General features: G+C 39.7%; 3 protein-coding genes across 3 annotated transcripts; 1 reads left to right on the top strand and 2 right to left on the bottom strand.

Annotated features, from left to right (window-relative positions):
• Window positions 1-2,147: 2,147 nt before the first annotated feature.
• Window positions 2,148-7,386, bottom strand: cunh12orf56 (chromosome unknown C12orf56 homolog). Its single transcript, XM_072453389.1, has 14 exons — window positions 6,917-7,386; window positions 5,963-6,178; window positions 5,768-5,833; window positions 4,910-5,158; window positions 4,059-4,202; window positions 3,894-3,982; window positions 3,668-3,812; window positions 3,493-3,581; window positions 3,191-3,280; window positions 3,042-3,114; window positions 2,891-2,965; window positions 2,731-2,808; window positions 2,471-2,652; window positions 2,148-2,401 (listed from the first exon to the last, which is right to left on the bottom strand). Exons 1-14 carry the CDS (start codon window positions 7,295-7,297, stop codon window positions 2,293-2,295), a joined length of 1,986 nt encoding a protein of 661 aa, XP_072309490.1. The 5' UTR covers window positions 7,298-7,386; the 3' UTR covers window positions 2,148-2,292.
• Window positions 7,387-9,146: 1,760 nt separating this feature from the next.
• On the top strand, window positions 9,147-16,033 carry LOC140367378 (CD9 antigen-like). Its single transcript, XM_072453839.1, has 8 exons — window positions 9,147-9,455; window positions 11,724-11,826; window positions 14,002-14,099; window positions 14,414-14,488; window positions 14,565-14,669; window positions 14,745-14,846; window positions 15,018-15,101; window positions 15,268-16,033. The coding sequence occupies exons 1-8, from the start codon at window positions 9,387-9,389 to the stop codon at window positions 15,331-15,333; spliced, it is 702 nt and encodes a 233-aa protein (XP_072309940.1). The 5' UTR covers window positions 9,147-9,386; the 3' UTR covers window positions 15,334-16,033.
• A 320-nt stretch (window positions 16,034-16,353) lies between these two features.
• Window positions 16,354-20,006, bottom strand: cwf19l1 (CWF19 like cell cycle control factor 1). Its single transcript, XM_072453838.1, has 14 exons — window positions 19,910-20,006; window positions 19,686-19,770; window positions 19,513-19,597; window positions 19,157-19,258; window positions 18,875-19,089; window positions 18,686-18,801; window positions 18,474-18,558; window positions 18,075-18,224; window positions 17,876-18,002; window positions 17,699-17,778; window positions 16,953-17,162; window positions 16,772-16,891; window positions 16,592-16,693; window positions 16,354-16,519 (listed from the first exon to the last, which is right to left on the bottom strand). Exons 1-14 carry the CDS (start codon window positions 19,930-19,932, stop codon window positions 16,379-16,381), a joined length of 1,641 nt encoding a protein of 546 aa, XP_072309939.1. The 5' UTR covers window positions 19,933-20,006; the 3' UTR covers window positions 16,354-16,378.
• Between the last annotated feature and the right edge of the window lie 198 nt (window positions 20,007-20,204).

The following is a 20,204-nucleotide window of genomic DNA, read 5'->3' as shown; positions in this document are numbered from 1 at the left end:
AAGGTCTGAAAATCTCTGGCCCCCAGACCCCCCCTGTTCATTAATTTAAACTGCTAATGTGGCTGAAGACCCTTAACGCCCACAAATACGCCCAAAAACATCTGGGACGTGTGTTATTTGTACAGGGAGTAGAGGTGATGTCAGCGGAATACCAAGTTGCATTGTGGGATTTAAGTTATCAATATTTGAGTTTGTGAGGTGCTGAGAATAAACTAACTGGCAAACGGATGCCCTGGAGTTTTGGTGCGCTTTGTTTGCGTTGAAGAAAGTTCCTATATGTGAATTGTTTACTTGTTCTCGTCCATCCTTGCTTGTTATCAATATGCACATCCTCAGACTTGCATTTCTTCACAGGCTTTGCGGATTTTGAAAAGTCTTTGTGAAACCATTTTTCGTCTAAATAACCTAATCTAGACCAGAGCCTGTTTGTAGCAGAAGCTTGTGTGTTTTTGTGTAAGTGGTGTGTTTACTGAATTGGACTGTGTTTATCTGCTTCATTTCACCTTTTATGGGAAAAAATAAAGTATGGTCAGGTCTATGGCCTCTTGCAAATACATGAATGATATTTGAGAGGCAGTAAAAATAAAAGAAAGCAAGAGTATAAATACAAACGCTAATTTGACATCAACTGATCTTGTGCTGCTTGTTTCCATGGAGATATCATTTGCTTTGCCCACGCAGAGTATGGCATTAAACTCCTAAAATGTACCCTGCATTTATTCAATTGCAGATAATCTTTACTGCTAAAAAACAAACAAACAAGCAAATGTAAGAGATATAAGTTTAATAATATTCTGTGAAACACTCAAAGCAAAAACATCACCATGGAGTTAAGCGGTGCTCTCATTGTGCACCTTTAACATGTCTTTGAGAATAAACCATAAACACCACAGGGAAACCTTTTAAATACTTATCACAACCTAATAACACTAACTTATAAAGAAGGGTGCGCATCGGTTACACAAATCCTCCAGTTAGTTCAATAGTATGCTCATTCTTAATCCTGTGGCCCCCAAAGTGGTTTCTATGATTAGCTCGATATTATTTTTGTCAAATAGAAAGTAACTGTCGATTGAACACCTTGGTTTATGATTCCAACAAGTCCTGATTGTTTTGCTATTAAAATGAAGCAAATCCTTGACATATTGCCTTCAGTACTCTGGGTAATTTAAAAGCTTTTTTAAAAAAAACTGCAAAGTGTGAGGCATTTAAATACAAATTGAGGGTATAAAGCGGATTTCTTTCTAATTTTATAACTTTAAACACTTAATGTATGTATGTTGTGTTCTAAAGTCATATAGATTTTAGTCAAAAAATACACAGAAGTGAAGTGTTTCACTGATGTTTTAAATTATTATAGTTTAATAATATTGTTGTGTGGAACCTTCTTACAGTGATGCGGGAGCTCCCACCACTGTGCCACTGTGCTAGTCAGTTAATTACCCGAATTTGATCCAAAACCTTAATGCTTTGGTAAAGTACATAGCTTTCATCTGTTCCAGTGCACCATTTATGGATTTTAAAATTATTGTTTTTATACTGTAAGCGTACAGTTACCATTTCCTCACATTTTCCACCACACGCCATAAATAAATAGTCTTTTGTTGAGTAGAAAGAACTCAATAATTGTCTGGTTTATTTTACTTATGAAGGCCATTTCATTCACTCGTGGCAATGGGAGTTTAAATTTGTTGGATTTATTGCACTTGTAGATGGAGTGTAAACATTGGGAGGCCTTGGACATTTCTATTTCAGACTTTCTATTTCAGACACTGACCACTTTGTGTTTTTTTGCCCAGAACTGATAAGGCTGAACAACAGGAAGATAAACAACAAACAAAACCATTAGGTCTTTGTTTTCCGGTGGGCTTTAGACAGAAGCTAAGACATACAAATTACATCCCATATATTATATTACCACTACCCAAACATGCTGATAGGATCTGCTGGCCCCCTAATGCAGGAACATCCCTGTGTCCACAAAGGTCTGTCTGCATCAAATGTTCAGACAAATAAGAGGCTTATATATATATATAACCCCTGAACACACATTTCAGCATATGATCTACATGTCAAAATAACATAAGAGCTGTTGAAATGTTCCAAACATTGTAGAGATGTTGGTGGTAATAAAGAAAAATAAAAAGCATTGTTTGGCTTTTTATTGGGAACCAAAATACAAATATGTTTTTACATGGTAGATTTCAGCAACATTATTCCAATAAAGTGCATATTAATACAAAGTATCAAGGCAGTGAATTAGGAAACATTTCAACATTTCAAAAAAGAGTCCTAGTGCAGGATAAGAGTTAGTATTTGCGCAACCAGTTGTCGTATTAATGGACTGATGGGGTAGTGAGGCGGCAGCCTCATCTCAACACTTACAACATTCACTGAGTACCTGTAAAAATAATGAGATTATTTACTGCCACAAATAAAAGAACATGTTTGAAAATGTAATATTTCTCACTTGAAATTATCTCTGAAGTTTGACATCAGATATTGTGTGAGATGTTTGCTGTACTGCAAACTGGCCAGCAGGAGACGACATCGTTTGAACAGCAGAATCGACTGCGCTGGACTTGTGATGTAATGTTGTGCACTGGATAAGACCAGCACCAGCTGCTGAGTCTGGTAACCAATGAATGATAACTGCCACAAAATGCACATTTTAATAAGATTTGTATTGTATTTATTGTTAATAATGCAGTAATAGTGTAGTGTGTTTACCAGATGAATATGTGGCTGCAGCACCTGAAGTATCCAGCCAACAGACAAGATACTGTCACAAATTGAAAACTTGCTTTTCTGAAACCCAAAAAGAAATTGTAAGTAGTCTTTATTATATTATTATGAAGAGAAATATTTTGTACGTGTAGGAACCACACACCTCTTGACCTTGAAGCAGGAGTTCAAATAGCAGTGAACATGCTGCGTCCAAATACTCAGTAAGACAAACATCAATCTGTAAGATGGACAGAAAATGTTTACAGTGAAACACGACACAAATGTATTATAAATGTGACCAAAGTCTTGTGCACCTGGGGAACATTTGGAGTCTGAGGTCCCGGATCACAAATCAAAGCCAGTAGCATCCTAGTAACGAGTGCACCACTGTAGAAAGAACTCGTGCAGTTATTTGTTGTAATTGCTTCTACGCCTCTAGTTTATCAGAATCAGAAGTCTTTACTTGTTAGCAGAGAGTAGACTTAATCTGGCTGATTCCACCTCAGTCTCTCTAAACATGACGGCCAGAGTCTGGACAACCAAGGTGCTCATTCTACAGATGAAAGACAAATACTTTAGAAATCCTGTTTGATTTTACATAGAAAATACATGTCCAGGCTAGCACAGGCATATGCCTATCACATATTCTACACAACAAAGAAAGAAATTGTCTAAAGATCACAGCTTCAGAGAGGAACACTTCAGAGAGGATTTAAAGGTACTCTAAGTCCTTGGAGAAATCCCAACAGCACACGTAGAACTTACAAGAGCTGATCTGTTGTGTAAACCGCATTCTGATCTCCTGGTAGACCTTCTTCAAGAGTCTGCACCAGGAACAGGCACAATTCATTAGACTAGAAGACAGACCAAACAATAGTTACAATAAATGATAAAACTGTACGTGTATAAAAGTAGTTCATGGCGGTTATTGCGTGAATACCCTCCAGAATAGTCTGCGTAATGCGACGTTTCTCTGAGCAGCAGTGCGCAGCTCCTGCAGTAACAGGTACAGGCGCTCCACACTGATGCCCTCCCGCAACACTTCACTTTGTAGTTGAGAGAACAAATGGGCCGTCTGCTCCCAGCTAAACAAGGAACAATGGACTGTGATATTGCTGAATTTAAAACATATTACGTGACCACCAGTTTATTTGATATTTGTTTACCTGATGCCATGTGGGCGACCTCCTGCTGCGCTACCAGGAGAAGTACAGTATTTTCTTCTGTACGTTGGGTCTAACATCAGAGTGGACTTCTACAAAAGTGAAAGGTGACCACCATGAATATATGATTACTGTTCCAACTATTTTTTACAATTCAAATAGACTCACAATGATGAAGCTGGTCCATGAGCTCTGAAGATGAACATAAAGTGTGGACAATGGCGAAGGAGCGTAAAAATGCAGCTCCGCTATGTTGGCCCCTTTGTTTTGTTTCAGACGACGTGAAAATAACAAGCCAATTCTCCTGGGCACCTAGAACATGAGTTAGTTAAATTGAAAACATATTTAGGGTGTACAACCCAGCACAAGGGCCTCTAATGTAACATGTTCAAGTTGTATAATAATAATAGAAAAATTAATTTAAAAAATGAAATATAAAAAATGAAAAAAATAGTAAATAATAATGATAATAATTTCAGATGCAGGCCAGGGCGTATTCAACTCTATGAAAAATCTACTGTTCTTGAAAGAATGATACAATGATAATAATTTCAGATGCAGGCAAGGGCGTATTCAACTCTATGAAAAATCTACTGTTCTTGAAAGAAATAACCAAACAGAAAATTCACAACTGTTTAATCATTATTTGCTTGGAGTTGTTACTATAAACATTTACTACATTTACCACTTTAAATTCTTTCAAATGATGACTATCACGTCTTTGCGTTTTAATAATGGCATCACTTGAGCCAAAAATGTCACCTTTTTACAATTTTTTTTTTTGTGCCAACAGAGAAGACATTGTTTTTGTGTTATGAGAACAGTCCAAGTAATTGCAAACAAAAAACAATAAGGTTAAAGCCAAATTACAGAATTCGAACTGAATCAATTTGAACTATAATGACTAAAGGCAACCTATTAAATGCATCTTAATTATGTTTCATTATGTTCTCTGGTTTAACAAGAACATTGTTGTTTTAAAAAAAAATCAAAATAGTAATCTAACATACTTAAAATACCTTGGGAGAGAGTGTGCTTTTTGTGCGTTGACCGGTGCCGAGCGGGTACCTAGAGGCGGAGGAGTGGGGCCGGGCTGGAGGCTGCGGGACCAGAAGACCCAGAGTCTCTCCGTTTGGACAAGATGCGGAGCGGGTGGGTCTGGACGCATACGGGATTGGAGGGCGGATAAACAAGAAATTTAATAATCCCAGAAAATTTGGTACCATTACATTCTGTGCAGATTTGTGATTTAACAAAAAGTTTAAAAACTGACTGACAGAAGCTCAAAATATCAACTTTTCCCATCCCAAATATTCTCCACATCATCCCATCCACAATAAAGTTACTGACTTTACCTAATACATTTGCCCACGCCACAAGATATAACTTTACCCAATGATTTCTAGAACAAATAGAAGGGTTAGAACAGCGGTATGATTCTGGAAATGTTATGCCTATTAGTATCTGACCATTATTGGTTAAATGTCTTGTGTGACCGTGCAAGTGATATCTTTGCCACACTTGACTGTCTCACAGCTGGCTTGTGCACTGACACGCCTTCAGTGTCTCCAGTGGCTCATAACTAATTTAAACTTTTCCTTACTTTATACCTGACTGGCCAAGCTGTTTATACTGCCACCTAAATGTTGTATTTAGGCCTCTTCCTTACGTTTATAACCTATAAACTGTTTTATAGATTGAAGAGTTTGCCTCTCTCCTTGACTCCCAGATACAATCCACAGTCTGGTGTTGTTCTCCAAACTTTACACAAGTTCTCATTAAACATTCGAAGGGAAGGAGGCTACACTGTTAAAAAAAAACTGGATAGTAACAGAGCTATGACGTTTTGAGTCACACAGCAGTGGTCTTACAATTACCTCTCCTTCTCCTCGAGGCCTATAGTGGATATGTGCGTTGTGAAGCTTACCTGTGCGCAGTGTTTCCTGTGGAGATGACGACAAAAGGCAGTTAGTGTTACATGTAAAAGAAATCTCCGCAAAGAAGCAAGCGCCACATGAGCCGCTGGTTTTGCATTTAATTTTAATGAAAGATCTCTAGTACTGACATCCTCATTTGGTGGAGATGCATAAATAATTCCCTGCCTTTGATACTTTATATAGTGCTTTACCTGATGAAAGCGGGCTAAAGCTGTGAGACGGAGGAAGCGCAGGGAACAGCCGATCATCGTGATGCTCCTTCAAGGCCGGTTTCTCTGGGACATAAATGACCTTTATGTGCTGGCACTGCTCCCTGTATTTACCACTGAGGAAATCTGGGAGGTCATTGATCTACAAAAACAGGAGTTGTTTTAGTGTAAAAATGTATTGGGTTTACACATCATTGTATCCAATGCTTCCTCTGCTCGTGCACAATTCAAACAAATAATTATCATTCTCTTTGCACATTTGCACAATATTGCGGGTGTGAAGTTGGAAGATGCCATGGCCTTTGGTCTATTTTTAGGTCTACAATGTGCTTTGAATAACTCCAGAGAGGCCTGAGAGTGAAAGCTTGAAGTAAGCGATAGGTGTAATCTAAGCAGTTCAACAGGGATCAACCTGCATAAGCCTAATGTGACCTTCGTGACACAACAAGGGGGTGATTTTCCCTAAATGCATAACATTTGGTCTAATCATGTTTTAGAGTACCCAATCATCCATTCGTTGAGTAGAACTCAGCCAAAAAGACTCTTAGTGGGTTCCCAGGGATTCTTAGAAAAAGAATGGATTTTAATAGCTGTATTTTATTTTATTAACAATTCTATGACATCTTTATTAAGCATAACATTTCTTTCTTATTAGACAGTATCTTCTCAGGAAGAATAATGAGGTCGCCAAAACCTATACTAGGGGTCACTGGGAGAAAGGGGTTCGGAACCACTGCTCCAGTCATTAGTCTATTTTTAGGGAGAAATAAATCAGCAAAAGGACTGATTTATGGCGTGGGCCATAACAGAGACATAAAAGCTCACAATGAAAACACACGTTTTTAATTGTGGGAGTAATTCGTTAATGAGCCTCACTCACCAGCTCTATGGCCCGCAGGGAGCTGAACCCAAAGGCGCAGGTGAGTGTGCGCGGCGGGTACTCCGTCAGATACACGCGCTCGTCGGTCATCACCACGTGCATGTAAACTTTATTAATGGAGTCTGACTTGACCACACATGGTTCACAAGCACGGATTCTCTCGTACAGCGCCCGCTCCGTGTTCCGCTTGAGGAAAGAGTCCAGTCTGATGTTTCGGCGGTAGAGCAGTGTCCCGGGCCCGGCCTGGGCCATAGGCGCGGGCTCGAGGTGAAGACTCTTCTGTGGAGAGAGGTGGACTGGCTCTTCAGCGCGTTTACATTCAGAATGTACGTGAGAAAAACAAGGTTTGTTGTGGCTCCTCTCCGTCAGTGTAGGCTCCATATAGGCGACCACAGCGTGTCATTACCTGTCGCACCGCTCTGTGATTGGTCCGCTCTGCGTGAGGCACGTCGCTGATTGGCTGGAGAAGTCACCAAAGACAAGGCTAAATTGTAGGTGTTTGTCCACATAGTAGGGTATAATAGAAAAAGCTTCAGTTGTATTCATCTGGACTCAGTTAAGGACTCTAACTGAGTCCAGATGACTACAACTGAAGCTTTTTCTACTATGGAACACGCCTGGACGAATGAGGGATTACACCGACACATAGTAGGGCTTAGAATTGAGAATTAAGCCACTTGTGGATGGAGTTCTTCGCAGTGAATGTTGGTCACTCACGGATTGAGATGCACTGCCACCTGGTGGCAACATGATGATAGTTGTAAAACATCTGTCGTCAGTTGAACCTGGCTTATTATAGCGCCACATCTTCATATCACCTTGAAAAGAGTAAAGTAATTATGCGTATTTGTTGTGGGTCCAAGAAAGTGTCAAGTAAAGAGGTGAAAGTAAATACAGTGAGAGAAGCCAGCATTGCTCCCAGTGTGAAGGTTCCAAGTGTGGCGGTTCCAGAATTAATGAGAATACCTTGGTTGTGGATAGAGAGGATGTTGTACTCTTTATGGTGGATGTTATAAACTGTGCTGCTCAAACTAAAAAGAGAACCGAAAGAATCAGGATCATTGCTAAAGCTGCAGGAAGATTCCTTGGAACAAAAGAGCTTGAATGGGCAGAAATAGAAAACAGGCTAAAGGCGCTAAATGGGAGTCTGAGTGACGGAAGTCTATTTTTGGGGAATCAGAGTGATCAGAGTGAAGAACTGGAGGTTGGGGTCTGGTCTCCTGTCCTCGCCCAGTCCAGTAGATGCACGGCTGCCAAGCAACGACAACAATGGACGCATCAAGTCTAGAGAATAAAGCTGTACGACGTAAGCACCAAAACTTTTACGGACTACGACAGAGTCTGAGGAATAAAGTCTGGCGGTACTGCAACAATTGGATGCCAACCGCCATAAAACAACAACAATAACAACAGCACCAAATAAAGAGGAAGAAGAAGATGAAGAAGAGTCAACTCTGTAATCAAGCCGGTTGGAATCTGAAAAATTAAGTTTAAAGAAAAGAATCAAGTCTTTAAAGAAGTCTTTAAAGTTTAAAGACTAAAAAATAAAGTCTAGGGGTAATGTAACGCTTCACTTGGTTTTAGGACTACGACAAAGTCTGGGGAATAAAGTCTGGCGGTAATGCGACACTCGGCTGTCGACTGCCATAAAACAATAACAACAGCAACAACAGTCTAAGGAATAAAGTCTGGCGGTAATGCAACACTCGGATGCCAACCGCCATAAAACAACAACAACAACAACAACCGCAATGGAAGGAGTACTTTTAAGGACTACGACAGAGTCTGAGGAATAAAGTTTGGCGGTAATGCAACACTTGGATGCCAACTGCCATAAAACAACAACAACCATAAAAAAAAAAAAGAAACGCCTTGAAAAGAGTAAGATAATTATGCATATTTGTTGTGGAGCTGTGCTTTATTTATGTATGTATTTAATAATTATTTATTTAATTAATACTTTTTGGAGATTTTCTTTAATTTATGTGTGATTTAAAACCAGAACATAAGAAGCAGAACAAATAAAATAAAACTAGCTACTCGGCCATGCATAGTGAGCTAATGTGAATGAGAAAGTCTAGGCTTACTCCATAGGCTAATGCTCAGTCCGAGTGAAACTCTGGTTTTGTGCAGCTGCAAAACAACAGTTGTGGGCTGTTTGGCCACACTGTCAGCTTTGTCTGGTGCAAATGAACAATCACAGTGGCCCCTGGGAGAGAGAGAGGAGAGGGGGAGAGAGGACCACGATGTACAATGGATTTTTCCCTCGTGCATTGTGACATTGTGATGAACATTTTCCAAACTGAAATAATTGCAAACCTTGCTGTAATCTTGTGGCTGGCAGAAGCCTCTTGACTTGGAGTGGGCGAGAAGCGAGTTTGGAGCGCACAAAGTCCATCTTTCAGGTAAAGGCTGAAGTCTGAGCAACACAAGGAGCCTGGCCCAACGCACTTGACTGACTTCAGTGAAGATGGGAGGCCTAAGGAAAAGGGACCTGTGCGTCAAATATTTGCTCTTCGTCTTCAACTTCATTTTATGGGTGAGTCTGAAACCTGCTGACGTATAATGTAGGCCTATGACACCCTAAACATTTAACAAGTTAGTACTACTCATAAGCATTACTGTCTGTATTTTACACAAATAAATAAGAGTAAAGACCCGCACACACGTTCATTCTCAATTAATTTCATGGGCAAAATCAAATTCTATTCATTTTGGATCATTGTTGTTGCTGTATTTATAGAGATATGTTTATTGACCTCCATAAAACCTTTAAGTTTATAGGCTATAGGTTGTCATGTTGGGTCAAGACACTTTCCAATAGACAAGTTTCCAATCTTTCTATGATGAGACAGTTGTGATTGTGGTTTATGCGGTTTTCACATCATCAATAACAGGGTGTTTTGTTTTTATGGGCTTACCACACATCCCAGTACAGAAAGACAAAGTGAAGCTGGTTGTAACTGTCTTTTAATCAGAACTTGTCTTTTCTCCGGCTCCTTAATGCTGGTCAGCTGACGGTGATAATGGAGGAGATAATGAGCTGCTGTTGCCCAGGTGTATTTGGTCTTTCTGCGCTGTTCGTGACGCTAAACTACTTTCTTTGTGCTCTCCGTCTCTACCGTTTTTACCGACAAGTCAACATTTTGAGTCATGGGAGGAATGCAATGTATCAAGTACCTGCTGTTTGTTGTTGTTGCACTTCGTCCAAGTCTCTCAGTTTGTTTTAGGATTTAGTTTGAAGTGTCTAAATCACTGCAGGGACTGGGCTCGATGAGTTGTAATTGTCAGAAAGACTAAGGGGGGAACCAAAGTTTAGTTCCGTGTTTCTAGACGGCCCTCTTTTACTGTTACTATTCAAGCTAACTATTCAGCTTGTTTATCAATTGTATATGGTTGATGTTTATCCTTATCTTTGACAGTTAATGCACTGTATTCAGCTTAACTGCCGCGATCCTTTACTTATCGCTGTTTTCGCCGTCAACTAGCTTGTTCTAAAAATAGCTCCGTCATCGGCGCATATGTAGGTTACTAATGTAACCCGGGTTCTATACCGCATATACTGTGCAATGTAGAAGTTTAGTAATGTGACTAATTCATGTTTACTGTCTTTCTGTTCCCAGACCACACACATATTACAAATTAAAGGACATTCTCAATTCAATCCAGTTTCCCCTGATTCTTTAACCGGAATCAACGGCCCATACTGTCCGCTCCAATCAGCGTTATTTCCCCTTGGCTAATGTGGATATTTCTACAGTAATATTCCTTAAACTTTAAAGTAAGACATTTGTAAGAGTCAAAGTGTATGTCTATGTCTGTTACATCACCACAAGTAGTTTGATGTGACAAGAAATCGCTCTGTAAAACCACACAATAATAAGATTCCTTTCTTGTCCACACATGGGGAAATTCCATTGTTGCAACGCAGGTAGATACAGAGGAAAGGACAGATAACTTATTGGAAGTTTAAAAAAAAACACTCTTAATAGAAGAACTCTTATAAACAAAAACTCCTATGGACAGAACCTCATTTCTTTATAAGGAATGGAGGGGGAAATAAATCTAATATAAACAGCTAGCGTAAGACAAGATAATACTAATAATAATAATAATGGTAAAAAAATGGTAAAATAATGACAGTTGTGGTGAGATTATGAGGGAATAATAAAGTTGGCTGCTGAACAAACATGTGAATGACATCACTTGTTTAGTCCAGGCTCTTTTTCTATCTCTAAACGATTGGGGTAAACCCACTTTAATTACTCTGATGCAGTTGGACACTAACATTCTTTTAATTGGTTTAATGTGCCATTGTCTCTGATTGTACGGAGCTTGCTCATTGTTCTGTGTTTTAAGTGCACTGGCATCTTGAGCAGAGCTATGGGAGTTTATTAGAGTTCACGCACAGCAAAGTGTTAAGCCTTTCAACTGTCAGGAGTATTATTTATGATATAGGTGTGGGCGGTGGATCATCTCAACTTGTAGGACTTTTTTTTTTTGCCAACAACATATTACAACCCTGAAAATCCGTACACCCAAGAACTCTTTGCATTAAAAAACATTTTTTCTATGTAAATTTCACTTTTTATACAATTCATGAGGCATTAAGGTAAGTGTAATCTTCTAAATAAGTGGGACAGGGGCCTAAAGGCTGGAGGACGACTAGATTTCGTCCTCCAGCCTAAAGGCCTTTACAGTCAATCAAGAGAGCGTTATTTTGTTGCACATAGATTTGTTACGTAAATCCAGGATGTTTGACTAAAGAAATGTCTTAATTTGGTGTCAAGGCTGTGTCTTTTTCTAGTTGGCAGGGTTAGGAGTCCTGGGGGTGGGGCTGTGGCTGCGCTTTGACTCTAAGACGTCTGGACTTTTTGGAGTAGTGGACTCTCCAAAAGTCTTTCTGACAGGTATGGCATCTTCTTGTGACCCCTTTTCTTTTTTTTTATTACCGTATTGATTTATTGTTATTTTTAGATTGTACAGTCACTCACTGACCAATCAGTAGCTCCACACTTACCGTTTTTGTTGGCTGAATTTCACAAGTTTTTTTTAAATGCTTCTCAAAACGAGGGCATGGGTGCACAAGTTTATACATTGTACGCCTTTTGAGCACCAAAATGTCCCACACTAATTTTAAATAAATGTGTATTTGCACCTGCTCAAACAGATAAACTGAACTATTTTGTGTGTTCTATTACCCAGTGTCGTTGAATAAATAAAATAAGATTGCATTATAGCAGGACACCAGACCTTGTCACTAAAAGATCAGTGCCAACGTTTCCCTTTCAGTTAAATATGATTAGGTTTAACTTCATATTACGGTACATCTTTAAACTTTAAAGGTGCCATAACATGCTTTTTTCACGTTTCGTAGTCTATCCTAAGTGTATAATTGATAATAATAAGGGTTGTGCAACACCCTTAACATAATAGTTAAGAAATGTCACCCAGACCTTGGACCCCCTCACCAACCCGGAAATGCAAACGGCTTGGTTTGATATTCGCCCCCACCCTTGCGAAGAGTGATCTGGCTCCCCCGCCCAACCCGTGACGTAGTCTCAGAGCGCCTGTGTGCCCCGCCCACCCGTGACGTAGTCTCAGAGCGCGTGTGTGCCCCGCCCACCCATGACGTAGTGTGTGCCCCACAGCTGTCAGCTCCGCGCTGCGCTGCGCCAGTGAGTGAGAAGCAATAGAACTTAGAACTTCAGATCAACATTACTTTGAGACTAAATAAATCTGGTGTTTATTCTACAGCGTGCGCAGAACAGATATATCCATAGATCTATATATATATGTATATGTATGTATGTATGTATATATATGTATATATGCGTATATATATATATATATATATATATATATGTATATATGTATATATGTGTATATATATATGTATATATGTGTATATATATGTATATATGTATATATATATATATATATAATATAATATATATATATATATATATATATATATATATATATATATATATATATATATATATATATATATATATATGTATATATATAAGTCATATGTCCATTGCGCTCTTATTTCCTGGTTTTTCGGTATCGGATAGAACTTCTCTCCGTTTATTTTCCCGGTTGCTGCATCAACTGCCACATCAACCTTCACCATTGTGATAATAGTAAAGAGTGCGATATCATTAATGAAGTTTTGGACCTCTTTGAGCCGTGTTTTGTCGTAAATCGAAGCAGAAAAACTCGGGGCTTGTAGGGAGACACGAGCAGCGCGGAGCCGAGGGGAAGGGGGCGGGAGGCGACAGGCGGGAGGGGGAGGCGGGTGGAGAGAGGGGGGAGGGGGGATGGTGACGCGAGCCTGTGATTATGACGCAGTCTTGTAGACACCCCCCGTCAGTTTGGAGATTCGAGGAAAGGAGATAGTCTGTAATATAGCTAAACACTGCAGGAATCAATCAAAAAAACACTCTGGGTACATATATGAAGCATAAATAGCAATGTAAGAAGGTTAAAAGCTCTGAAAAGTCGATTTTGCATGTTATGGGACCTTTAAATGTTGATGAAGTGGCTGCTCTAACTTTTTTTAGGAACAAATGGTCAAAACGGAGGGGACTGGGTGGGGGGGCCGCATGCTGTGCAGGGCAGCTCACAGTGAATCCACAGTGAGCCGTTGCGTTGGTTAAAGCCTCCCGCACATTGCTCTCATTCTTCATGTGTAAACAGGGATGCCTTTGTATAGTGACTTTTGTGTTCTCAGTGGGCCTGACACAGAAAGACAGACTGGTTGGTGCCCTCCCTTTGGTCTTTGTATCAGGCTTTAATCAGACCGATAAGTGAAGTAGGCGGTCAGGCGACAGAACTCGATTGAAATTGCATAGCTCTAAATAATAGTCTGAAGGAGAAAATGTTTAGTGATGAGGCCACAGGACTGTTGTCACGCTGAAACCTCTGGGGCGATCTATTGTCTTTGACTGATTCATCCTCGACGCTGCAGACAAACAAATGCACATAAATGACTATATTTGTATGTAAGCAATCGTTTCAATTGATCAATGGATGCACTTGTGTGCCCATAAATATTATGTTATGTATTTCCTTTGTAGGCGTGTACATCCTGATATCAGCAGGGGTCCTTATGACGGTGATTGGCTTCCTGGGATGTTGTGGAGCCATGAAAGAATCCCCATGCATGCTTGGATTGGTATTTCATTTATTTTACTGTCATTACGATGTCTTGTTAAGGCGAAACACGTAAACGTAGTAAATGGCTTACACTTAGAGCTCTCAAATAGAAATGTTTTTCACAAAGTTTTGTCTGAAAATATAGCGGAACATTGTTCGAGCCAGGTTTATTGTTCAGCTCTTTTTTGGGGGGTTTAAACCTTGAATCGTGCTTAGAATTGGATTTTAACAAATCCTTTGGTACAATTCATCCTAATCTTGTTGAAGTAGCATCTACAGGTTTTATACGTAGTGCCTTGCCTTAAAACGAATTACTTTTTTAAATATATCTAGTTCTTCGTCTTCCTCTTCATCGTCTTTCTCCTCGAAGTGGCAGGTGGAATCTGGGGATTTGTCAACCGGGACACGGTATGCAAAGTGACGTCGGAGCTCTATGGAATTTGTTATGGCTTTAATAAAGTGCATATAATATCTGTGTATTCAGGTGATCGCCGAAGTCACAGGATTTTACCAGCAAACCTATAATAACACTCTGGATCACATGGATCAGGATGCACTGACTAAAATGCTCACCTTGATTCAATTTGGGGTAATAATGCACACTTTCGCCTCAAGCATTTTTAACGTGGTTTCTCTTATTAATTCTTGTATAACCTTTTTACAGTTGCACTGCTGTGGTCCTGCTGGAAATGTGGCTGGACGTGTGCCTGAAAAGGCAAAAGTCACCTGCCCAAAAAAGGAGGGAACGGAAGCCATCGTCGAAACTGTAAATAATCTCATCACAAACTTTCAGATCTAAATACCAGTCAAAACTCAGGGGGGTGTTGCATCCTTTATTCATTTCAGTTTGGGGTGGACTGTGAAGTACATTGTAAAATCTAATGACCGTGTTTAACGTAGTATGGCACTATTATAACATCCTGCGTTTTGATTTTAGGGCTGCGTAGATGCTATTGAGAAGATGTTCGCCAATAAACTTCACATGATTGGTGGTGTTGGCCTTGGTATCGCACTAGTCATGGTAAGTTTCTTTAGAGCAAGGGAATGTTTAACTCAATATTGTATAAAGCAGCATGTGTTCCTGAATTCTCTGCAGCTCTTTTGTAAATGAACTCGCATAACTTTTTTGTAGCCTCTGCATTTGTTAAAACTGGCTTTTACCACTAATAACTTGTCTGAACTTTCAGGTTTTTGGCCTGATATTCAGCATGCTGCTCCTCTGTGCCATAAGGAAGTCTCGAAACTTTGCCTAACTTTAACATTGCAACGGACCCAACGCCACCCACTGACCTGCTCGAAGTTATACGCCACTAGGATCTGTGCACGATGACCCTATCGCCTTCAACCTGAGAATATGAAACATCTCATCTTACTGCAGTTATGTTAATGGAAATAGAAAAAAAGGTTTGGTTGTAGTCTGGACTGTAGATTCGACTCTCCAAGAGTCATCGTCAATCTGTGAATTCATACCGGGAACTTGGATATTCTATTCTGTGGTAATGGGCTATTAGTCTCCCTTAAAGGACCATTTAAGGACTGATAGTAAACAAGAGGCTAGCTTGATAGAAAACAAAGGTGTAAGTTTCTGTTGAAAAAAACTTTTTATTTTACTTCAGGAGGGCCCCGCCCGGTGGGCAGGGTTTACCGCAGAATGGAATCAATATCGGAGTTCTAAATTTGCAGATTGACAATGACTCTTGGATGAAATGTTTTCAGTCCAGATGACTACAATTGAACCTTATTTCTACAATGAAACGCCCCTGGATGAATGAGGGACTACACCGACATGTTAATGGGAAAAGTAAATGATAAAGCTTTGATTTTGTTCCCTGGAGATGGCTGAATTTCACATGAACTGAGCTTTACTCCTTTTTAAGTTTCATATTTTTTACTGAAGGTATTCTTTTATTAATCTATTTGCCAAGTGCATCCATTAAAGTCTTCGTTAACATAAGTGTGTTAACTCCATGTATTTTTTTTTTTACAAAGTCACAAACAATTTTTTTTCAGTTGAGGTTATTCATTTTCCCAAATTGCCTTTTGTAATGTCGCTTGCTCGGTGGTAGCAAGCGGCGTCTGTAAATGAACAAGTCTTCGTTTATAACACCTATCCCTTGCACATTTACACTTTGAGCACAAAATACAGTATCCACAATGTCCATGTTACAAGAAATAAGCATGTCTAATTGCTCCTTTCAACATTTTTTGTAAACTTCAAAGTTCAGTACAAAATTGGCTATAAAAGACACCTGCACAACTCAAACAGCCCTACAGGTCATAGACGATTTAATACATATTTTAGTCTTCCCATGCAAAATCAAAGGGCTGGAAGTCGCCTCTTAGTTGTTTGCAGCAGTCCTCCTCCTCCTCTCTGCTCTGTTTGCACTCCTTCCAATCTGCTCGGGTTGGAATGTTCAACAGTGCCTCGCTGGCCAAAACCTCCCTAAACACAGCCATACAGTCAAGTTATTTTTATACCTTTTTACCAAGAATGTGATTAGTTATTAACACTTGCCTGCCAAACTGCAATGGAAAATGCTTCTGAATTCGATAGTAGAGTTTCTCTCCTGAATCGAGCTCCACATAGAAATAAGGAGTGCCTGGTGGGGCAATCTAAAAAAAAATATGTATATCGATAAAGTATATAAATGTTTCTTCCTCTCCAACAGACAATTTGTAAATGTAAACTACCTGCTTGAGGTCGGTATGTTCTGGAATTTCCATCAGCTCCATTTTCTGTTCCTGAGCTTGAACCATAAAGGCCTCCTTAATGTCCTCAGTGGTGCAACAGCTCAATGGCACTGGAACAACCTAGATTATACACATTTAATGAAGTGATATTTGAAGCAACAATTACGAATGTATATTATACCTGTAGCTGCAAATGTTGGCTCCTATAATTCCTCTCAAATAGGATGCAGCGTTCTCCTTTACTCTTGTAGAAACTTCTGAGAGCTGATTTGTATTTCTCCATCTCCTCTACTACATCTGAGGCCAAATCCACAACTGACTGATAGTGCCCGATTGGAAGAATCAGCAAGTGTCTGGATGTCAGCGCACCTTTAGCCAGGGCCAAGTAGCACTACAAGGGGAGGCGGCGTTAATGATAATGCACACAGTTTATAACAAGGCCCAACACTTTACAGGCTTGTTGAACCCTCTCAAAGTGCTACACTGCTATTCACTCACTCAACAGTAGCAAGCGATGTCTGTAGCGTTCAGACTAAAAGGCCCTTATGAGCACCACTACAGTAATCACTTTTAAACCAGAAGTCCATTCACTTGTTGCTTTTATCAAGTCGTGTCAGGGCAATATTACAATCTGTGGGTGCAGCGCCATAGACTGAAACCTGCACACAAAAGCTGTATTTCTACTTTAGATAATGATCTGTCTTGAATGTTAAAATAACTATAATGCAGAAAGCACTGTATACATCTGTAGTGTACCATTTGAAAAAATAAACTACTACTGCCACTACTCGCACGCACCACTTTCATACTAGGTAATGTGGGGAAAGTGACGTGCCTAAATCAATAACTCGTTCAGAGCGGGAATTGATTCTCTGAGCCACTGTCGCCCCTAGACCAGAATGTTATGGTTGTGTTTTGTAAACTCACATGTGTCCCTATACTGATGACCAAGTGTTTCTCCACCTGAGGGCTGGCCAAACAAAACCAACAAGGTCCTGTTGGCTGGGCTGTATACGAGGAGGAAAAACACAATGTAACTTGGTAATCCACAGTGCAAAATGACTTTTCAGAGTGTTTTGTAGTAATTTCTTTGCTTGCACATACGATGTCTGCGAGGCTGTTTGAACCCACTCTCATCGAAGTGACCTCTCCCTCGACCTCTTCCATCTGACGGCCTCTTTCTGTTGCCTTGGTTTCGGCTCAGATCAAAGAAAAACTGACTGACCGGTTCCTGAAGAGAATGAAAAGAGCACACTGTAGCAGATGTATTAAATCAAATTCAGCGTTTTACGACAGAGCTCACCTCCTCTTCAGTTTTAAAGGTTAGTTTTGCTGCGTCCGTTTTGTCTTTTGTTACTCTTCTGTAGGGATTTTCTGTCACATCCTGAGGCTGTTTCACCAACTCTGCTGGATCCATGCTCTTCATCGGAAAAATGTTGAAGGCATACAAATACTGCAACAAAGTATTAGATTAAATATTTGTTCAAAAACAAAACCATATGAGATTTTATGAACCACTTTTTATCATTCAAGTAACCATGCAACATGGATGACCTGCTATCTTCTGTGTAATCAGGGCAAAGTGAACAGTCTTTTTATACGATAGATAATTGGTCTGATTTTAAACTAAACCAAATACCAGTATTGATATTGGTGCTACTCTATGATATATTGGATTTCTAATAAACATGTATTTACAAACCTTCTTCTTTGCTGGGTTGTTGACAGTAGCCAAAGCAATAAACCGGCTAACATGTTGTGCATTTTCTTGGAGAACAACATGATTCCTGAAACAATATCACAATACGACAGAGAAAATATACCATAATTAAGTAAAGCCAAAAGACGAGTGCGATAAATAAACCAACAGGTGATAGTGTTTTGGAGACAGCAGGTGCCAAAGCCTTATCTTACCTGTAGGGAAGTCTCTCATAGTAAATACCTTCTAGACCAGCAAAGTGATATCTTGGCTTTAATTTGTCTGCAAGGATAGCAATGGAGTTACTGCCACCTGTCTTTGTATCCAAGTCCTGAAACAAAAAGCATCAATTAATTAAACTGTCGTACACCATTGTTCACCAAAATACATGTCATAGTTCTTACGGGTGTGTTGCCATAGTGAGACACTCTTTTAGGCCACTGTGACGTCAACAGTATGTCTACACCTTTAAACTTTGAGTTGTTGGTCAGTGGTTCAACAAGCAAACACAGATCTTTAGGCGTGAAGCAGTGGGAGGGCGCTGGTTCCTGTGAAGCTTCTCGCCCACTGACATAAGCTATTTGTAAGCCTGAAGCTCCAGTGAACACACCCTGACGACCTATTATCCACAGATGCACAAATTAAAAATGTCTAGCCAGAAACCAACAGCATTTGACACTACTTACCCAGATAAGTGATGTTTTCACACAGCTCACTGCCACTGGCGCTGGGGAAATATTTTGTCATCTCCTGATTCGCTGCTCCCAAGATGTAAGTATGAATAGGGGCTGAAAATGTACAATAAATTCAGTCTGTTAAAATTGTTACTTGGCCCACAAGAGTGAGTCCAGCTCTCAGATGAATAATACTGCCTCGGCCTCAGTGACACTGGTGTGTGTGAATGTGTGTGCGCTTCCTTCATGTAAAACCTTGTAAGTGCCTTACAGGTAGAAGGTAGAAAGGGCTATATAAATGTGACCATTTTCATGAAGGCTATACTTTAGTTTTTTTATAGTTAGTTTACAACATCATTAATACTTGCCTTTCCTTGCCCCTGATTTATATTGTTGCCACTCTTCATCTGCTTCAGGAGTCGTCCCAAAAAAGTCCCCAACACAAAGCAGCAACTGAAATATATAGACGTATATAAAAAAACATTGTTAACGTAAAGCAGACACTTCTGTTTAGTTTATCTTCTGGGTCATAGAGACGCACATCAAATGGTCCAGCTTTCTTCTGGATGGTCTGGACGCGGTTGAACACAGCGTTCAGTCTTCCCTCCACATCACCACAAGCCAAACTGCAAAAATGAAAATAACTTAACTTGCACAACGCAGATTTTGCAAGCACGCAGCAGTTAGACAAATTAAAGATCGATAAATCTATGGTGCTAACTGTCTACAACCATAATTCACTTGCGAAAGATAAAGAATACTCACACTTTCACAGGCTGTTCTCCCATTATGTTTCCCAAATATTCAGCAAAATACTAAAAACGTGAATATTTTTTAAGAACGAACGTATGGTACGTCGGTCATCAACGTCCGGTTGCCGGGAAACAGAACACAAAGAAAACAATATATCTTTTCGTAATATGGTAAAATATATTAAGCCCCTTTTTAAGCATGAATGTGTATAAAATAGGTCATGGTTTGCTTAATGATCTGAAAACCCTTCGTGTTGTATTAGATTCATGTTTAGTACAATTGTATTTACCCGGAATGTATATTACCT

The sequence above is a fragment of the Eucyclogobius newberryi genome, unplaced genomic scaffold (assembly GCF_026437365.1).
Source record: "Eucyclogobius newberryi isolate DKJ021-1_F unplaced genomic scaffold, fEucNew1.0.hap1 SCAF_2, whole genome shotgun sequence".
NCBI classification, from domain to species: domain Eukaryota; kingdom Metazoa; phylum Chordata; class Actinopteri; order Gobiiformes; family Gobiidae; genus Eucyclogobius; species Eucyclogobius newberryi.
Note: the sequence above shows the minus strand (reverse complement) of the source record. Positions and strands in the feature narration are given on the sequence as shown.

Coding starts and splice junctions, on each gene's coding strand:
- LOC140367378 (XM_072453839.1), top strand. CDS start 9,387: ATGGGAGGCCTAAGGAAAAGGGACCTGTGCGTCAAATATTTGCTCTTC. Junction 14,100..14,413: donor CCCCATGCATGCTTGGATTG/GTATTTCATTTA, acceptor AAATATATCTAG/TTCTTCGTCTTCCTCTTCAT. Junction 15,102..15,267: donor TTGGTATCGCACTAGTCATG/GTAAGTTTCTTT, acceptor CTGAACTTTCAG/GTTTTTGGCCTGATATTCAG.
- cwf19l1 (XM_072453838.1), bottom strand. CDS start 19,932: ATGGGAGAACAGCCTGTGAAAGT. Junction 18,003..18,074: donor CCTTTAAAACTGAAGAGGAG/GTGAGCTCTGTC, acceptor CATTCTCTTCAG/GAACCGGTCAGTCAGTTTTT. Junction 17,163..17,698: donor TCATCAGTATAGGGACACAT/GTGAGTTTACAA, acceptor CTCCCCTTGTAG/TGCTACTTGGCCCTGGCTAA.
- cunh12orf56 (XM_072453389.1), bottom strand. CDS start 7,297: ATGGAGCCTACACTGACGGAGAGGAGCCACAACAAACCTTGTTTTTCT. Junction 3,813..3,893: donor GGTCGCCCACATGGCATCAG/GTAAACAAATAT, acceptor TTCCTTGTTTAG/CTGGGAGCAGACGGCCCATT. Junction 2,966..3,041: donor AGACTCCAAATGTTCCCCAG/GTGCACAAGACT, acceptor TCCATCTTACAG/ATTGATGTTTGTCTTACTGA.